The 19425-nt window shown below is 35.4% G+C and overlaps 1 protein-coding gene across 3 annotated transcripts in view; it reads right to left on the bottom strand.

The window, feature by feature from the left end:
* The window catches only part of USO1 (USO1 vesicle transport factor), a 90418-nt gene that overhangs the window by 35692 nt on the left and 35301 nt on the right, over nt 1–19425 (bottom strand). For all 3 annotated transcript variants that reach the window (XM_058547273.1, XM_058547275.1, XM_058547276.1), the window contains exons 5-8: nt 11079–11179; nt 10563–10665; nt 10353–10408; nt 6058–6178 (exon numbers count right to left, since the gene is read on the bottom strand). In XM_058547273.1, the coding sequence (XP_058403256.1) occupies nt 6058–6178; nt 10353–10408; nt 10563–10665; nt 11079–11179 (381 nt within the window). The remainder of the gene's footprint in view (nt 1–6057; nt 6179–10352; nt 10409–10562; nt 10666–11078; nt 11180–19425) is intronic.

The following is a 19425-nucleotide window of genomic DNA, read 5'->3' as shown; positions in this document are numbered from 1 at the left end:
GGGAACAACAACACCCGCCTCGCCTGCTGGTTGTCATACTGTAGTGGCTGCATGTTGTGTGATGCTGAAAGCTATGCCACCAGTATTTCAAATTCCAGCAGGGTCACCCATGGTGGACAGGTTTCAGCGGAGCTTCCACACTAGACAGACTAGGAAGAAAGACCTGGCTGCCCGCTTCCAAAAAAATTGGCAATGAAGACTCTATGAATAGCAGCAGAGTGTTGTCTGATGTAGCGCTGGAAGGTGAGAGGATGGCACAAAAAGACCAGGCAGGGTTCTGCTCTGCTGTACACAGGGTTGCTAGGAGTCAGAATCGACTTGATGGCACTAACAACAATACCCTCAATTACTTCATGAAATGCTCCTTTTCTTTAAACGTTCTCAAGTGAAGGCAGTTCATGCTCTCAATCCCACGTACCTTAGAATCAGGATACGAAATCTATGATCCTCCCAGCCCAGTGTACTTTCCAGAGATCACAGTTCCTCTACCCTCTCCTAAAAATCTCCTGTTCCCTTGAGGCTCAGGTCATATGGCTTACCATTTCTTACCACTTGTCACTGCAGTCAGGTAACAAATTTGTGGTCATTATTCTTTGTTCATTGAAAACATCACTAGCATCTTGCTCAAAGTCTTCTTTCTCTCTCCATTCTGCTGTCACTCTTGATTTCAATTTCAACAACTCATCTAATACCTGGACCTCTCAGTTCCTTGGCCTCATCTTCAGAGATAATTTACACTCTCTTACTAAAACCTCCTATCTTTCTAGCTCAAGTAATCTCAACATATCTGTTCTATGCCTTCCCTGAGACCTTCAACTCATCAAGTCTTTTCTCCCCCTTTTTAGAAACCCCTCCCCCGTCTTTACTTCGTTCCCTATCTAGCTTAGACTAAACAGATCTCCATTTCTTCCACTTTATAGATAATATGCTAAGCTCTCTTGTCTCACTGTCTTTTCATAGCACCTTCCTGGAAAAGACATAAGCCTGTGAAACTGCTTGTCTAGCTTTTTTTCAACATCTGCACCTAGGCAGCTGACCATCAAGCAGTCTGCACTGCTGTAAAATCATGAGGAACACCCTCAATGGGGCCTTTATCCCTGCCTGGTAGTCTTCCTAATTACTAGCTCTCCTATTCTGTAAAAGACTATTTTTAACCTTCTCCATAATTCTTAACTGTGTCCTCCTTTTTCACTCTTAGCATATGACTCTGCCTTCAATCTAACGTCTTATCACCAAATCCGAAAAAGGACCTTTACCTGTGTCTTTACCTGTGTCTTCCCATGTTATGATGGAAGACGTGCTTCTTCTCCAATCTTAAAAGCCAATTTCTACCTCTATTGTAGATTCTATTCCTTCCTCCTTTGTCAGGTATTATGTCCCACTGGTTCACCACCCCCCGCCTCAGTCACTCCCCACTTCCTCTACTTGCTTAAATGGGTTGCTGTCTCTCCCACTTTAAGAAAAAGCCCTCACAGATTAAAGGAAAAGAATAATCTAATAATCTCCATAGATACAGAAAAAAACACTTACTAACATTCAGGATTATTCATGATAAAAACTCTTAGCAAAAATCAAACTTAATGGTGAAACATCAGCACTCATTAAAGTCAGCAACTATGCAACACTGTACTAAAGATTCTAATTAGTGCAATAAGACAAAAAAGAAAAGAATAGTGGTATAAGATTTAAAAAGGGAAAAAAAAGATTATTCTTATTTGTAGAAAATATGATTATCTACACAGAAAGCCCAAGTAGAACTAATGGTTTAATAAGGTGGTTGGATACAAGATCAATATACAGAAATCAAGTAGTAACCAATTTGAGAAGGTAATAGAAAAAGATCCCCTTCATATGGTAACAAAAACTATAAGATGCCTAGGAATGAATCTAATAAAAAAAGGTATAAGACTTTTTTGCTCAAAATTATAAAACATGACTGAAAGACATAAAAGAAGACCTGAATAAATTAGAAGACATACCTGGGTTCATAGATGGAAAAAGTCAATATGGTAAAGATGACAATTTTCCTTAAATTAATCTGTAAACTCAATATACTTCCAATCAAAATCCCAATGGGGACTTTCACAGAACTTGACTAGCAAACAAGTTTTACTCAAATGAAAGAACAAAAGGAGGGCCGGCCCAGTGACATAGTGGTTAAGTTTGTGTGCTTCGCTTTAGTGGCCCAGGGTTCACGGGTTCGGATGCCGGGCGTGGACCTACGCACTGCTATCAAGCCATGCTGCAGCAGGTGTCCCACACATAAAGTAGAGGAAGATGGGCACAGATGTTAGTCCAGAGCCAATCTTCCTCAGCAAAAAAGAGGGAGACGGGCAACAGATGTTAGCTCAGGGCTAATCTTCCTCACCAAAAAAAAAAAAAAAAAAAAGAACAAAAGGAAAAGACCTGTTAAGGCCATTCTAAAGAGGGTCAGGATATGAGATTTTTCCTATATTCTAATAGATAGGAGATTATTATGAAGCTTTAGTAATTAAGAGAGTGTGGTTTTAGTGTAGAGCTAGACAAACAGACTAATGGAGTAGAACAGAGAACTTAGAAACAGATCTTCAAACATATGGAAATTTGATTACAAATGTCATATCATCATTCAAATGCAAAATCCACATTAATTAAATGTAAAAGACACAATTTTAAAGCATTTAGTAGAAGAAACTGATGGAAAGTCTCTATGACCTTGAGTAGAGATAGATTTCTTAAACAAGACACATAAGCATAAATTATTAAAAGAAACCAATATGTGATTACATTAAAATTTCAAACTTGAATGGAAACAGTATAACCAGACGAGGAGAAGATAACTGAAACATGTATAATCAACAAAGGATTAGTATCCAGAATACATAAAGAACTTCCAGTAATCAACTGGAAAAGGAAAAATGATTTTATACTAAAATGGGCAAATAGGTAATTCAGAGGGGGAAAAAGACAAACAAACAGACAAACAAAAACAGACGGTGAAAACACCCATGAAAATATGCTTAATTTCATTAGTTTAAGAAATGAAATAAAATCTCAATGAGATACCATCTTATCCCTATCAAACTGGCAAGCAAGAAGTGACAAGGATGTGAAGAAACAGGAACTTGAAAACACTGCTGAGGGATGTATAGATTGATAAAATCACTTAAGAAAGCAATTTGGCAATATCCGATAAAGATGAAAAAAAGTACAATTCTATTTGTAGGTATATAATGTAGAGAAACTTCATATACAAGTAGATACATAAAGACTGCTCACTACAACAGTTTATATTAGCAAAAATAGATACAACCGAATTGTCAACTCAATAAGAAAATAACAGATCACAGAGGATTTGTCCTACAGAATAATACACAGCACTTAAAATGAATAAACTAGAGTAATGTGTATCAACATGGACAAATCTCAAAAACATAATGCTGAATAAAAACAGCAAATTGTAAAGTTACATTCAGAAGGATACTTTTTATCTAGTTTGAGAACATGCAAAGTAATGCTATATGTTGTTTATGAATACATATGTACGAGGTATGTATACAGAGTCACACAAATACATGTTAAAAGTATAAAAACAGGGGCTGGTCCAATGGCATAGTGGTTAAGTTCACATGCTCTGCTTCAGTGGCCGGGGGTTCGCAGGTCTGGATCCCAGGCATGGACCTACGCACTGTTCATCAAGCCACGCTGTGGTGGCGTCCCACATACAAAATAAGAGGTAGATGGGCACAGATGTTAGCTCAGGGCTAATCTTCCTCAGCAAAAAGAGGAAGACTGGCAACGGATGTTAGCTAAGGGCCAAGAACCTTCCTCATAAAAAAAAAGTATAAAAACATACATGAGAAGGGAAAACAACAAAATCAGAACATTGTCATCTTAGAGAAGGAAAGTAGAGGAACATATTAGAATGGTTATACAAAGGACTTAACTACCTGCTGTGTTTTATTTCTTAAAAGAAATCTAAAATATATATAGCAAAATATAAGCATTTAATAGAATTGGATGGTAGGTGCATAAGTGTTTGTTACGCTATTTTCTATACATTTCAAATACTTCATATTAGTAAAAAATTTAAGAAGAGAAAAACCATTCCTTGTCAACTTCCACTTCCTGTTCACCTCTCTTCCCTGCCTTTTCCAAATTCCTGGTATGCGTTTTCTCTACCTTTCTATTTCCTGCTTCTAACTCATTCCTCTGACACTGCAATCTGGATTCTGAGGCAACCACTTTACGCAACTGCTCTTCCCAAGGTCACCAATAATGTCTATGTCCTAAATCCCATAGATACATTTCTACCCTTACCTTGTTTGATATCTTAGCAACTTCTAGCTTGCTACCTACTCCCCTGATCTTCTAAAAGTGCAGTTTTCCTCGTCTCCCAGCCTGTTTCTTCTCAGTCTCTTTCACCAATACCTGCTCCTCATATCTCATCCCCTATATACTGGTATACCTCAGGTTCCATCCTAGCACTTCCCTTCTCATTCTTCACTCACCTTAAGGGACTCATCTAACCTTTCTTGTGTATCTAATTTTGTTTCATCTATCATCTATATTCTAAAGATTCCCAAATCTTTATCTCCAGCCTGGCCCTCCCCTTAAAATTAATATAGCCAACCGTCAACTGTACTACTCTACTTGCTAATCCCAGTTCAGTGAATGCAAATACACTCATTTTTTCCTCTGACCCTAGTGCTAGGCTTTTTGATCAATCTCTTACTAAAAACAACTAAAAACGTTGAATTAAAATAAAAACAAAACCAAAAAACCTTAGGAATAATGAAGAGTTGATAGTTTAGCAGACTAAAACTGAAGAGAAAATGGATATTTAGAGAGGTAAACAAGTATAAAAGCATATTTTGGCTGGGAGTACATTCCTCAATCTTGAAAAGTCTAAAACTTTCATTTTGACAGTCTCATGGGGCAGAGGGAAAATAAATGAAAGCCAAGAGCATACACAAGGTAGGAAAGGAATCCAGTAGAAAACTCCCCACCTAATAAGCTGGGACTTCAAAGGGCCATATTCTCAGGGTGAGAATAACCAAAAGTTAACTTGTCCTCAGATTTTGTACCCTGGGTTTACATTGCCTGAGTGGTTTAGGAAATCTCAAGACTTGAATCTGGATTAAGTTGATCCCCCCAGATAAATTGCACCCCCAGGGCTTGGCAGAAACAAATATATGTTTTCTCTGAAAGAAATTACTGTCATCCTAGGCTTCAAATTCCTATAAATAATTCTATTAAGTACAACACAACATATAGTCAAAGATAACCATGCACACAGAAAACACTGTACCATGTACAGGAACCAGCAGAGTAAAAGTACCAGACCCACAAAGACTTAAAATATTGGAATTATCAGACAGAGACTATGAAATAATTGTTTATGTTCAAAGAAATAAAAGACAAGTTGAAAACATCTGCAGAGAAAAGGAAATTATAGAAAATTACCAAAAAGAACTTCTAGAAAAGAAAAAACCCTCAATGGATGGATGTTAACTGATTGTGGGAAGCATTTCACAATACATGTAAGTGAAATGATTATGCTGGACACCTTAAACTTATACAGTGCTACATGTCAACTATATCTCAATAAAACTGGGGGAAAAAACCCTCAATGGACATGTTTAATAGCAGATTAAATATAAGTGAAAAGAGAATTGTTGAAATAGAAAACAGGTCATAAGAAATAATTCAGAATAAAGCCTGGAAAGACAAAAAGATGGAAAACACAAGAGAAAGTAAGATGATAGAGTGCGAGTCAAATCAGATGACAGAGAATTAAATCTGTGGTTAGAAAGATAAGAGAAAACGTGGCAGAGCAGCATTTGAAGAAATATAGTGGAGATTTTCCAGAAATGACAAAATATACCAACCCAAATTCCAAAACCCTAACAAATATCACACAGGATAAATAAAAGGGAATCCATACAGAACATACCATAGTGAAAGAAAGAATATAAAGTAAAAGTTCTCATTTCTCCCTCCAATTGCATTCCCTAGAAGTTAACAATTTAGTGAGTACAAAAGGAATCTCTTCAAATCAGTCTCTTCATACTATACCTCCATCACTGTTCCCCTCCTCTGTAATAATGTCCAGTAGTCTCTCAAAAGCATTTTCAAAAGCAACAATTTTCTGGATTGCTCCATTGCTTCTTGTTAGTGCCTGTAGTAGTAAGACACCCTTATGGAGAAGAAAGATAATGTTTAGTGGAGTACGTCTTTTACAAGACATTGTAAAATCACTTAAACACCATACCATTTTAGCAGTGGCAGGAATTTCACAAGTCCCAGTCCTTCACTTTATACATGGGGAAAACAAGGACAGAGGAAGTGAGCAATTTGCCTCCCTAAGGTTATAGATGTCAAAGGGATAGAGCGTAGACTAGAATCCATGTCCATCAATTCCTAATTCAGTTCTCTTCTCACCATAGAGTATAAATATACAACAATTCTTGCCTATTCATCAATCACGACAAAGCTTTCATCATGGCCTAAGAGAGCTGAGCATAATTATATCTGTCTCAGGAATACCTCTGTACACGCTTCACACTAGTAATAATATAAAATTGTGAATTCAATAATATAAATCAACAAACATCATCACATTCTAGCAGAGAAAGTTCAGATATTTTTGTAATTACGTGGCTCCCAAATTCCCAAAACTTGATTCTAAGTTGACAGAAAAAAGATGAGAATTCACATGCCTCATAAACGGCATGTCCAGCATGAGACAATTCACAGCAGACTTTGCTTCTGATTTTTAGTTTTTCCCAGCTCCTATTAAGCTGGCTTCAGTTTATATATTCCGCAACCTCTTTATCATTCAAGAAAAACTCACTGTTACCCATTTCTACTTATTTCGCTATCAAACAAGTATTTTACAAGCCCCTAAGAGCCCAACAATACCATGATGGTCAAACAGACAACAAATACTAATGAGAAAAGCAGATATTACTTAGGAAGAAGAGGAACAGCAAACAGGTAGTTCAAAAGTCCCAAAGAGGAAAATGAGCTGTCAATACTGGGCAGATAAGTATTCATATAAGAGAAAATATGCCCATGGCCTTATTGGGCTTGTTGTACTCATTTTCCTAACTGTCAAGTCTCTACATTAAGATGAGAGAGAAAGGCAAAAGTGGTTATTTTTAGATATCAAATTCTCCCACTTAATGCTGCCAACTTGAGTTTGCTAACAAAGGAATACGGTGGAAAGAACACTGAGGCTCTGAGTTAGATAAAGTGAGTTTTAAAAAGGGTTGTTCTACTTACTAGTTGTGCAACTTTAAGCAAATTACATAAATTCTGAGTCTTAGTACACCCAAATGTAAAACAAGGATAACTTTGTCACAGGGTTTTTATGAGGACAAAAGGAGATAAAATAACTTCCATAGAACCTACTATGTATATATGTACATAATACTTTTGTTTTAAGTTGTCAATACATGTTAGTTTCTTTTCGCTATTAAAAAGATATATTGGTCTAACCAAACACATCTACTGAAATGCTATTAAAAATGAAAGTATACTCACTGGTCATTGAAAGTAAGTGGACATCAATTCCTGACTTTAAAAACTGGTAATTAAAGGGATTTATTTGTTCACCCTGCCTTTCACGTATGAACTGTATTTCAGGGCAATAAAGTAGACTAGTTGATGAAGTAAAGTTCTTCTGTGTGAAAGATTACAGCTTAATAAATGACAGAATTATAGAAATCATCATTTTGCAACTCAAAAAAAACAAATGATTCAGGCAATGATCATTAAAGGATGATCAAATATAATGGATGAATCTGATGGAAGGTTGATAGAGAACCCTACAATAGAGGGGTCCAGCTGTCACCACCTGAATCAAACCCACCGATCACTAAAAGTGAAACAGACAGATATTTCATGTTTCCTGATGTGTTGCAAAATTAAGTGCACTGCATCACCTAGGAAGTATCCTAGCAACAAGGTGAATCAGAACCTAATCAAGCCCTTTAGAATAAGTTAACAGACATTAACAACCAAATGCAATGAGAGAACTTTGTCTGGATCCTGATTTGAAGAAACCACCTATAAAAGACATTTTTCTGACAACCAGGAAACCTGGATATGGAATAGTTATTTAAACTGAGGGCTAAGACATCATTATTAATTTGTTAAATGTGATAATGGCATTGCAGCCATATAAGGAAATGTCATATAAACATGACATGTATACTGAAGTATGTAATGGTGAAATTATATTGATTGATTGATTCTTTTAAATACTCCAGTCAAAAATAAAGGAAAGTGGTGAGGGGAGGGGTAAATGAAGCAAATATAACAAAATCTTGAAAACTGATGGGTTTAGGGGCAAGTTTGTCTATTTCTCTCTACTTTTGTGTTTACATTTCTCATAATAAAAAATTAAAAATTAAAGAATGGAATTAAAGCCTATCACCTAGAAGTAAGCTGGTAGTCACTTCCTAGAGTTTTCTCAACCTTTTTTACCAATTTTTAAGCATTAAGTAACGTAAATAAATATGATAGTGTTTGTGCACCTATGATAAATGACCAACTAATTCTCTAAATCCAGGTCAAAATCAATGATTCAAATCTAAAACAAACTAGGGCTAAAAATCTTTACTAATATGCCCCCATGGAGGCTAGTCAATGTTGACAGCTGTCACTGAGTGCAATTAGAAAGTTGATTAAAAAGTAAGAGAAGAAAAGAGAATTTTTAAAGAAGGATGAAGAAAGAAAAAGACACAAAAGAGGGGGAAAAAAAAGTAGTATATCATTCCAGGCAATCAGAGAGAGCCACTAATAACTGACAGAGGTGCCAGTTAGTTGCCTCTGATTGCTGGTGTCAACTGTGGTATACTATGGTGTTATATTACATAAAGTTACGACAGTAAGAATCCAAGAAAAAAAATTCAGATGACTAGCTTTACTGAAGCCAAAGAAAAGATGGCTGTAAAACACACAAAACCAAGACTCTAGATGTACAACAAAAATATAACTTAAATCCTAATCCTAAAATTAATGAAAAACAACATAGAGACTAATTTTATCTATCTCAAATAAAAGTTGAGAAAAAAAGGTTAGGAGCAGGAAAAAACAGAGTAGAGAGTTAAAGGAAATGATATATTAAACAACCAAGATAATGCAGTGATGCACACATAAAAAATTATATCTGAACTGAAAATAAATGGTAACAATATTAATAGCAACCCAGGAAGAGAGAACTTCTTTATTACATGGTTTGTATGGTACCATCTTGTTTAAACTAAGGGCCAAGAGAAGAGCAGAACAACTTTAGGTTTAAGATATACAACAATATTTTAGTCAAAGAAAGATACTCAAAACTCCTAATAGATAGGTCCCATTTAAATTAGACAATTCTTTAAAGAATATTAAAGAATAAAAAATGTCCTTCTCACAAATTACATTACAATATTATTTCACCACTTATAATACTGTGCTGATACATATACTACAAAATTTTAAATACAAAGCTAAAAAAACTACCTATGTGGACTATAAGTCAAGAGCACTTCAGTTTTGTCCCTGCTTTGCCACTAACCAGTTGTGAGGCTAAAAGCAATCTAAATGGTATTTACTAGCACTGAGGATGGATGAGAAAGTCAGAGGGCCAAGTACCACAAATACAAAGATGAATAAGACATCGCTAACAAAGAGCAAGTCACTTGGTTTCCATGAGTCTTGGAGTTTTCAGTATAAATATGGAGTTGAATTAGCTTGATATGATCTCCTAACTCTAAAATTTAAAAAAGATTTTTCCAATTGCTGTCTAAAGTATTACAGTTTTGATCAAGTTGTAGATAACAACAGAGAAGAACGTTTAAGTAACAAAACAATATCATATCAATACAAAATATTCAAACTTTTAGACAAATACTAAAACAGAATGGAAAATAACTGCAGAGCAAATCGTGCTCTATAGTTAAATAGAGATTACAAGGAAAATCCTTTGAAATACACATTCAATCAAATGAGGGTGAGTATTCCAAATATGATGCTTTGTTAAGTTTACACATTTTAATGTCTAGGGATGTTTCCTCTACTCTTGCTGGAGGTAGAGTTTGGTGTCAATACAACCTTTCAGAAGAGGATGGAAGAGATCCTAAACTTGTGGAAGGCATCAAGTTGAATAGCAAAATCATTTGTCTAAGCCAAAATACTGGATAGGCAGGAAACAAATAATGTGGCCTTGTACATAACTTAAAAAGGTCTAAAAGATTGGCCATTATCCCAACTTTCCAAATCTAATCTCTTATGACTATGAATAAGGGTCAACAAAGATTTCATTTGCAAAGAGCGAAAAAAAGCAGCATTATTCTTAGACTTCTTTTTCAAATTTAACTTACATCATTACGTATAACTTCCCTGGAATCCGCTAATAAGTCCATCAATCTTGAAACACCTAGAACATACGACCATGTGAAAAATACTGGCAGACAAAAAGTCAAATAGTGAGTCAAACTGAAACAATTTATTAACACATTATTTCAATCCCCCTATATAGCAATGATCCTCACTTTTAAATCAAAATGATATAAGAAAGACGAGTCACTTACCCATGGGACTGACTAAAATAATTTGCTGCACCTGAGGCCCTAGTTGCTTTAAAAGAGAAGTAAGAAGCTTCACACCAGGCCAGCGGACATGGAAATCAAACTCCTACAATATAAGCATTTAAAATATTTGACATCTGTAATTCACATTTTTAAGGAAAACATTTTTTTTCAACTAATAGTGGTACCAAAAACTACAAACAAAATAATAGTTTAGCAAACTTTAAAAAAGTAACTTAAAAATAAAAAGCAAAAAAAAAAGAAAAGAGTTAATGTAAATTGATTAAGATGATTAAACTGTTACTGACTAGATAAAAAAGTATCTTGCAAAAATGGAAATAAGAAGCAGACAGTATTTAACAGACTATATAGTTCTTGAAACATGCACGTGAATCTCTTGGAACGACACAACAAATTTCACTACCTTAAAAAGGTGTGTATATGTTCCTTCCTCAATAACACCCAAAAAGGCAAGAAAAGAAGCTTAAGATGACATAAATCGCAAGGTTCTTTATTTACCTCCAATAAAGATAACAGGAGAGTGACATTTTCTTGTTGCTTAATGAAAATTTCTGTAAACTGGCTTCCCAAATCCTCACTCTGTCTTGTGGAATTTTCTTCTGTAATATTCAAAGATAAAGTACTTCAATATGATGCTGTTATTTTATAGTATCCTTTTTGTTGAGGGAGCTAAGCAGAAATGATAATTTTCTTAGAACAGTGTGGCTGGTAGTGATATCACAATTATGCTGGAAAGATATATCCTTAAAATAACTTTCAATGTCATTTAAATAAATTTTTATTCTTTAAGTGTTTAAATATGATATTCAAAGAAGAGATATTTAGATTTTTACATTGTCTCAAGAATATTTTTAGGTTAAACTTCTGATTAGAGTACAAGGGAACTTACTGGGGTGATGGTAATATTCTATCTCAATTGTGATAGTGGTTACACTACTGTATAAATTTGCTCAAACACATAGGACTATACAACCCCAAAGAATAAATTTGACTGTATGTAAATCACACCTCACTCCCCCAACATTATTGAACATACAGTCCTTGCTGACTGTTAGTGTTGCTGTATTAAATAATTATAAAATTAAGCCAATCAACTGTAGATTCTTCAGTATGTTTTTTAAAAAAATTAACATATATATCCTATAATGTTATTTGGCAATAAAATCAGAATTTGACATTTAATTTTTCATTTTTTAAAAAAAAATTTATATTTGTCCTTAAGACTTATTAGTCTTTAAACCATTTTTTGTTTCAATATACTTTGCCAAAAAAAATACAAAGGATCACTAAAACCTGAAGCAACAATTGCCAAAGCAAATTATTATTTAAAATCTGCCTATATTACTATAAATGGCAAATACACTACTCCCCATTCCCTCACCCATATAAGACACAGCTAATCGTTTTCCACATATTGCTCCAGGCAGTGACTATAAAACAGAGCTGGCAGTCAAGATCAAACTTACTTATTATCCCTCAAATAGTTCTTTTTCAAATGTGAGATTTTAATACCAACATACTGTAGAAATGGTAAAAACCCAGCAGATGACAGGAAAAGCAAAGCAATCCTGAGAGAAATTAAAGACCTAAATAAATATATATACTGTGTTCTTGCATTAGAAGATGCAACATTGTTAAGATGTCAGCTTTCCCCCAAATCAACCTACAGATTCAACAGAATCCCAATCAAAATCTCAGTCAGCCGTTTTTGTAGAAATTGACAAACTGATTTTAAAATTGATATGGGAAGGCAAAGAATCAAAAAAGCCAAAACAATTTTGGAAAAGAACAAAGTTGGAGAACTTACACTACATAATTGCAAGATTAATTATAAAGCTACAATAATCAAGACAGTGTCATGTAGACAAAAGGCTAGATATATACACTAATAGAATAGAAAGTCCAGAAATAGACCCATTAGCTCACAGACCTAATTCTAAGAGTAAAAACTATAAAACTTTTAATAGAAAACACAGAAGAAAATCTTAGTGATTTTAGGTTTGGCAAAGAGTTCATAAATAATAAACAAAAAGTCTAAATTATAAAAGAAAAAAACTGATAAACTGGACTTAATCTAAATTTAAAACTTTGTTCTTCAAAGTACAATGTTAGGAAAATGATAAAGCAAGTCAGTCTAGGAGAAAATATTTATAAAATATATATCACAAAAGTCTTGTATCTAGAATATATAAAAAATTCTCACAACTCAAGTATAAGACAAACAAACCAGTAAAAAATAGACAAAAGATTTAAATAAATGCTTTACCAAAGAAGAAAGGTACATGGATGGCAAATAATCACACGAAAAGTTGTTTAATATCATTATTCATTACTAAAATACAAATTAAAACCACCATAAGATACCATTTCACATCTATTAGAACAGCTAAAATTTAAAAAGACTGACCATATCAAGTACGGGAGAGGATGTGGAGGAACTGGAACACTCATACGCTACCAGTGGGAATGTAAAATGATACAACTACTTTGAAAAATAGTTTGGCAGTTTCTTATAGTTACACATACACCTACTATATCACTTAGCCATTGTATTCCTAGGAATTTACTCAAGAGAAATGAAAATATATGTCCACAAAAGTCTTGTACATGAATGTTTACAGAAGCTTTACTTGTAACAGCTAAAAACTAGAAACAACCCAAATGCCCACCAACAGGTAAATGGATTAACAAATTGTATATTCATACAATAGAATACTACTCAGCAATAAGAAAAATACTAACTATTGATATACAACATGGATAAAACTCAAAATAATTACACTAAGTGAATGAAGTCAGACCAAAAAAAGAGAGTACATTCTGTATGATTTCATTTATATAAAATTCTAGAAAAATGCAAAGTAATCTACTGTGACAAAAGCAGATCTGTGATTGAATGGGAGCTAGAAGGAGGAAGGATGGATTACAAACAAGCACAAGGAAACTTTGGGATATGTCCACTATTTTGGTGGTGGTGGTGATAGTTTCCTGGATTTAAACATATGTCAAAACTCATCAAATTGTACATTCATATATGTGCAGTTATTATATTTCAATAAAGCTGTGCGTGTGGAGGGGGAAGAAATCCAAGTGGAGATATCACGTAAGTATTTGAATATACAATTATGAACTTCAGTGGAGAGGTCTAGGTTGGACATATACATTTAAGAATGGCAAGCATATGAGCCAGCCCCATGGCTTAGTGGTTAAGTGCATGCGCTCCGCTGCTGGCGGCCCGGGTTCGGATCCCGGGCGTGAACCGACGCACTGCTTCTCCGGCCATGCTGAGGCCGCGTCCCACATACAGCAACTAGAAAGATGTGCAGCTATGACATACAACTGTCTACTGGGGCTTTGGGGGAAAAATAAATAAACAAATAAAATTTAAGAATGGCAAGCATATAAATGACATTTGAAATCTCATGTCTGAATAAGATCACCAAAGGAAAGAATAGAGAAGGAAAGAACCTGTGCCCTGGGACATTTCAAGGTTAAGAGGTTGGGGAGGTGAGAAAGAAAACAGCAAAGGAGACAAGGAAAGAGTAGCCCAGTGAGACAGGAAGAAAATCAGGGGACTGTGGAGACTGCGAAACAAGTGAAGGAAGTGTTTCAAGGAGAAAGGAGTGATTAAGTGTCAAATAGTACTGATAGGTCAAGTACCACTTCTGAACTTAACAGGATCAAGAAATGAAGCAGCATCGCTAACACAGACAGAGTTAATTTCTCTTTATGCACATAATGGTTAGGGTGTGAGGTAGTCAAATACTTTCCTGAGAGGCAACACAGTTTAATGGAAGAAGCTCACAAAGGTTTTTGAGTCAAACCAATTAAGCCCATATTCATCCACTTAGTAGCCACATTACTTTTGGCAGATAGCCTAATTATATCGAGCCTCAGTTTCCTTATTTGTAAAATAACGACAATCCTTCACATAGAGTTTTCTTCAAGGAGAAGAAAGCACAGTGCTTGGTAAATAATAAGTGCTCAACAGAGAGCAATATCCTGCTCCTCATCACCATTCTCAAGACAGGATTTTGCAACCTTGCCACTACTGATATTGATATTGTTGTGGGAGGCTCCCTCTGCATTGTAGGATGCTTAGCAGCATCCCTGGCCTTCACCCACAAGACACCAGTTGTAATCCCTTACTTCTCCTCAGTTGTGACAACCAAAAATGTCTACAGATGTTGTCACACGTCCTCTAGGTGGCGAGAGGGGCCAAACTGCCCTTCAGTTGAGAACGTAAGTCCTAAGATTTACGACATAAACTTTATATATGTATATGTATTATCAAGGTTTTTAAATTATACAGAACATAATCTTCTTTTAATGATTCTGAAAAAATTTCAGATTCTTGTAAGGTTACCATTAACGAGTATTATCACTAAGATGCAAAACCTGTAAAAAAAAAAAAAAAAAAAGTATATCCTATGATATTGCCAGATAGATGCTTGTCTGTAAACACCCTGTTATTGGTATTTTACCATATATTTATCTCTTTCTCATAAAAATTACAGGCAATCTACCAAAAAAAGCAGTTGAGTTTATGACTGTGTGAATGCTAACTAAAATTAAATTTGCTTTTTTTTTTTTTTGTGAGGAAGATCAGCCCTGAGCTAACATCCATGCCAATCCTCCTCTTTTTGCTGAGGAAGACCGGCCCTGAGCTAACATCTATTGCCAATCCTCCTCCCTTTTTTCCCCCTTTCTCCCCAAAGCCCCAGTAGACAGTTGTGTGTCATAGTTGCACATCCTTCTAGTTGCTGTATGTGGGACGCGGCCTCAGCATGGCCGGACAAGCGGTGCGTCGGTGCGCACCCGGGATCCGAACCCGGGCCGCCAGTAGCAGAGCACGTGCACTTAACCACCAAGCCACAGGGCCAGCCCCTGCTGTGTATTTTTTTTAACATTAGTAAACTATTAATTTTTTGCCCTGTAAGTTTGATTTCTTAGATTAATGGTGGCTTCAGAAGAATTGTTTAGGAAAGCAGTCACTGTTACCACTTCAGGAAAAACAGGTAAGAGGAGCGGATGAAGGGATGAAAAAACTACATTTGAAAGCTATCATGTTACTGCACAAATCATTGATATGTCAAGGGTATTAAAGTAGCAGAGGACTTCCTGTTGTTCCTTTGGGAGCTGATAAAATTCAGTGCCCTAATTATTCACACACCTCTGAAAGGAAGATTTTGCATGGTAAGTTGTGATTTTCAAAGCTCAAAAGTAAATTTATCTATCGGTGGAGTTGAAAAAAAACTCAGACCAGGTAAGCAGCAAGAACTGCACACCTTCCCCATTTTATTTCCAAGGTGACATAATAATGGAAAGGGAAATTACAAACAAATTGGAAAAGATATGAGAACTTGAGAACTGATGAAATCTTTTGAACATCTCCATCTTTAGAATCAGTTATGAATAGGCGCCCTGATTCCCACAGTATGGTAAATGCCATGTATCCAATAAAAACATCGCAAGATTCAGTGGGCTAATGAGCCTTTCTTGTTTTAAGCCACCCCAGGACCCTAACAAATCATGACTGTGTGGGGGATGGTACCAGGAACAAATATCTAGCCAAATTCTAAAGAAATTCTATAGATAAAAAAGCAGATAAAGAAAACTGCACAAAAACTAGCCTATAGGGAACACGTGTCAAGTGAATAGCTCGCCAAATACATGAGAAATCTATGTTGAAAAGGCAAGTAACCTACTCTCTCCCCTTAGAATTGTCTCCCTCTAGAAATTATGATCACAGCAATGCGATGACCTAATTATGAATTTAGGACTATTTTCTATTTGCATATATTCATATTTGTTGCAGAAGACAACACTAAAGTATATAATTAATAAAATAATGCTTCTGAAATATAATTTATTATATAATGTTTTTTATTTGAGTGGTATGAATATAGTAGAGAATATAACTATGTTCAACTATAGGGGTAAGACAGTAATGTACGTCAATGAAGCAGGCTGGGTGTAAAACAATAGAGAGGATGGAGAGTATGTGCCCTCTCTAAGGAAAGGAGCAGTTACTCAGCTCCAGCTGACTGCTGCCATGTGGGAATGTAGGCCGAGATGTCATCAGTCTTCAGATTTTTTAAAAAAATTGAGCTGACATTAGTTTATAACATCATATAAGTTTCATGAGTACATTATAATTTGACTTCTGTATACACGATAGCATGCTCACCACCAAAACTGAATTTCACCATAAAAGTGACCCCTTTACCCATTTTGCCCTCTTCCCATCCTCATTCTCCTTTGGTACCACCAATCTGTTCTGTGTATCTATGTGTTTGTTTTTGTTTTGTCATGTTTGTTCTTTTATATTTTTTATATTTCATATACGAGTGAAATCATATGGTATTTGTCTTTCTCCCTCTGAACTATTTCACTTAGCATAATACCCTCAAGGTCCATCCATGTTGTTGTGAATAGCAAGATGTCATCTTTTTTATGGTTAAGTAGTATTCTATTGTACGTATACCATATCTTCTTTATCCATTCATCCATCAATGGGCTCCTGGGGGCCGGGCCTGTGGCTTAGCGGTTAAGTGCGCGCGCTCTGCTGCTGGTGGCCCGGGTTCGGATCCCGGGCGCGCACCGACACACCACTTCCCCGGCCATGCTGAGGCCGCGTCCCACATACAGCAACTAGAAGGATGTGCAGCTATGACATACAGCTATCTACTGGGGCTTTGGGGGAAAAATAAATAAATAAATAAAATTATAAAAAAAAAAAAAATGGGCTCCTAGGTTATTTCTATATCTTGGCTATTGTGAATAATGCCGCAATAAAGATAGGGGTGCATATATCTTTTTGAATTAGTGTCTTCGTGTTCTTTGGATAAATATCCAGAAGTGAAATGGCTAGATCATAGGGTAGTTGTATTTTTAATTTTTTGAGGAATCTCCATACTGTTTTCCATGGTGGCTACACCAGTTTGTATTCCCACCAGAAGTGTAAGAGTGTTCCCTTTTCTCGACATCCTCTCCAACACTTGTTATTTCTTGTCTTTTAATAATAGCCTTTCTGACGGACGTGAGGTAATATCTCATTATGGTTTTGATTTGCATTTCCCTAATAATTAGTGATGTTGAACATCTTTTCATGTCCCTGTTGCCCATCTGTATATCTTCTTTGGAAAAATGTCTGTTCAGATCCTCTACCCATTTTTTAATCGAGTTGTTTTTTTGTTGAGTTGTATGAGTTCTTTACATATTTTAGATATTAACTCCTTATTGGATATATGACTTGCAAATATCTTCTCCCAATTAGTAGGTTGTCTTCTCATTTTGTTGATGGTTTCCTTTGCATGCAGCTTTCTAGTTTGGTGTAGTCCCATTTGTTTATTTTTTCTTTTGTTTCCATTGCCTGAGGAGACATATTCAAAAAGATACTGCTAAGACTGATGTCAAAGAGTATACTGCCTATGTTTTCTTCTAGGAGTATATGGTTTCAGGTCTTACATTCAAGTATTTAATCCGTTTTGAGTTAATTTTTGTGTATGGTGTAGGACAGCAGTCTACTTTCATTCCTTTGCATGCGGCTGTCTAGTTTTCCCAACACCATTTACTGAAGAGACTTTCCTTTCTCCATTGTTTGTTCTTGGCTCCTTTGTCATAAATTAGCTGTCCATAAATGTGTGGGTTTACTTCTGGGCTCTCAAATCCGTTCCATTGATTTGTGTGTCTGTTTTTCTGTCAGTACTATGCTGTTTTGATTACTATAGCTTTGTAGTATATTTTGAAATCTGGAAATTTGATACCTCCAGCTTTGTCCTTTTTTTGCAGGATTGCTTTGGCTGTTTGAACTCTTTTGTTGTTCCATGTAAGTTTTAGGATGCTTTGTTCTATTTCATGAAAAATATTGTTGGGATTTTGATAGGGATTGCACTGAATCTGTAGATTGCTTTAGGTAATATGGACATTTTAACTGTGTCAGTTCTTCCAATCCATGAGCACAGAATATCTTTCTATTTCTTTGTGTCTTCAATTTCTCTGAACAGTGTCTTATGGTTTTCAGTATACAGGTCCTTCACTCTTTGTTAGGTTTATTCCTAGGTATTTTATTCTTTTTGTTGTGATTGTAAATAAGACTGTATTCTTGATTTCTCTTTCTGCTAGTTCATTATTCGTGTATAAAAACGCAACTGATTTTTGTAGGTTGTACCCTACAACTTTACTGTATTCGTTTATTATTTCTAACAGGTTTTTGGTGGATTCTTTAGAGTTTTCTATATCTAAAGTCATGTCATACACAAATAGTGACAGTTTTACTTCTTCTTTTCCAATTTGCATACACTTTATTTCTTTTTCTTGCCTAACTCCTCTGGCTAAGACTTACAATAATATGTTGAATAAGAGTGGCAAGAGTGGGGCATCCTTGTTTTGTTCCTGATCTTAGAGAGAGAGTTTTCAGTTTTCACCATTGAGTATGATGTTAGCTGTGGGTTTGTCATAGATGGCCTTTATTATGTTGAGGTATTTTCCTTCAATACCCATTTTATTGAGAGTTTTTATAATAAATGTATGCTGAATCTTGTCAAATGCTTTCTCTGCATCTACTGGAATGATCATGTGATTTTTATTCTTTATTTTGTTAATGTAATGTGTTAACACTGATTGATTTAAGGATGCTGAACCATCCTTGCATCCACGGCATAAATCCCATTTGATCATGTTGTATGATCCTTTTAATGTATTATTGTATTTGATTTGCTAATATTTTGTTGAGAAGTTTTACATCTATGTTCGTTAGCAATATTGGCTTGTAATTTTCTTTTTTTGTGTTGTCCTTGTCTGGTCTCATCCTCTTCAGTTTTTTTGGAAGAGTCTGAGAAAG

Source organism: Diceros bicornis, chromosome 8 (genome assembly GCF_020826845.1).
Source record: "Diceros bicornis minor isolate mBicDic1 chromosome 8, mDicBic1.mat.cur, whole genome shotgun sequence".
In the NCBI taxonomy this organism is placed as follows: domain Eukaryota; kingdom Metazoa; phylum Chordata; class Mammalia; order Perissodactyla; family Rhinocerotidae; genus Diceros; species Diceros bicornis.
This window is presented reverse-complemented; position numbering and strand designations above follow the sequence as displayed.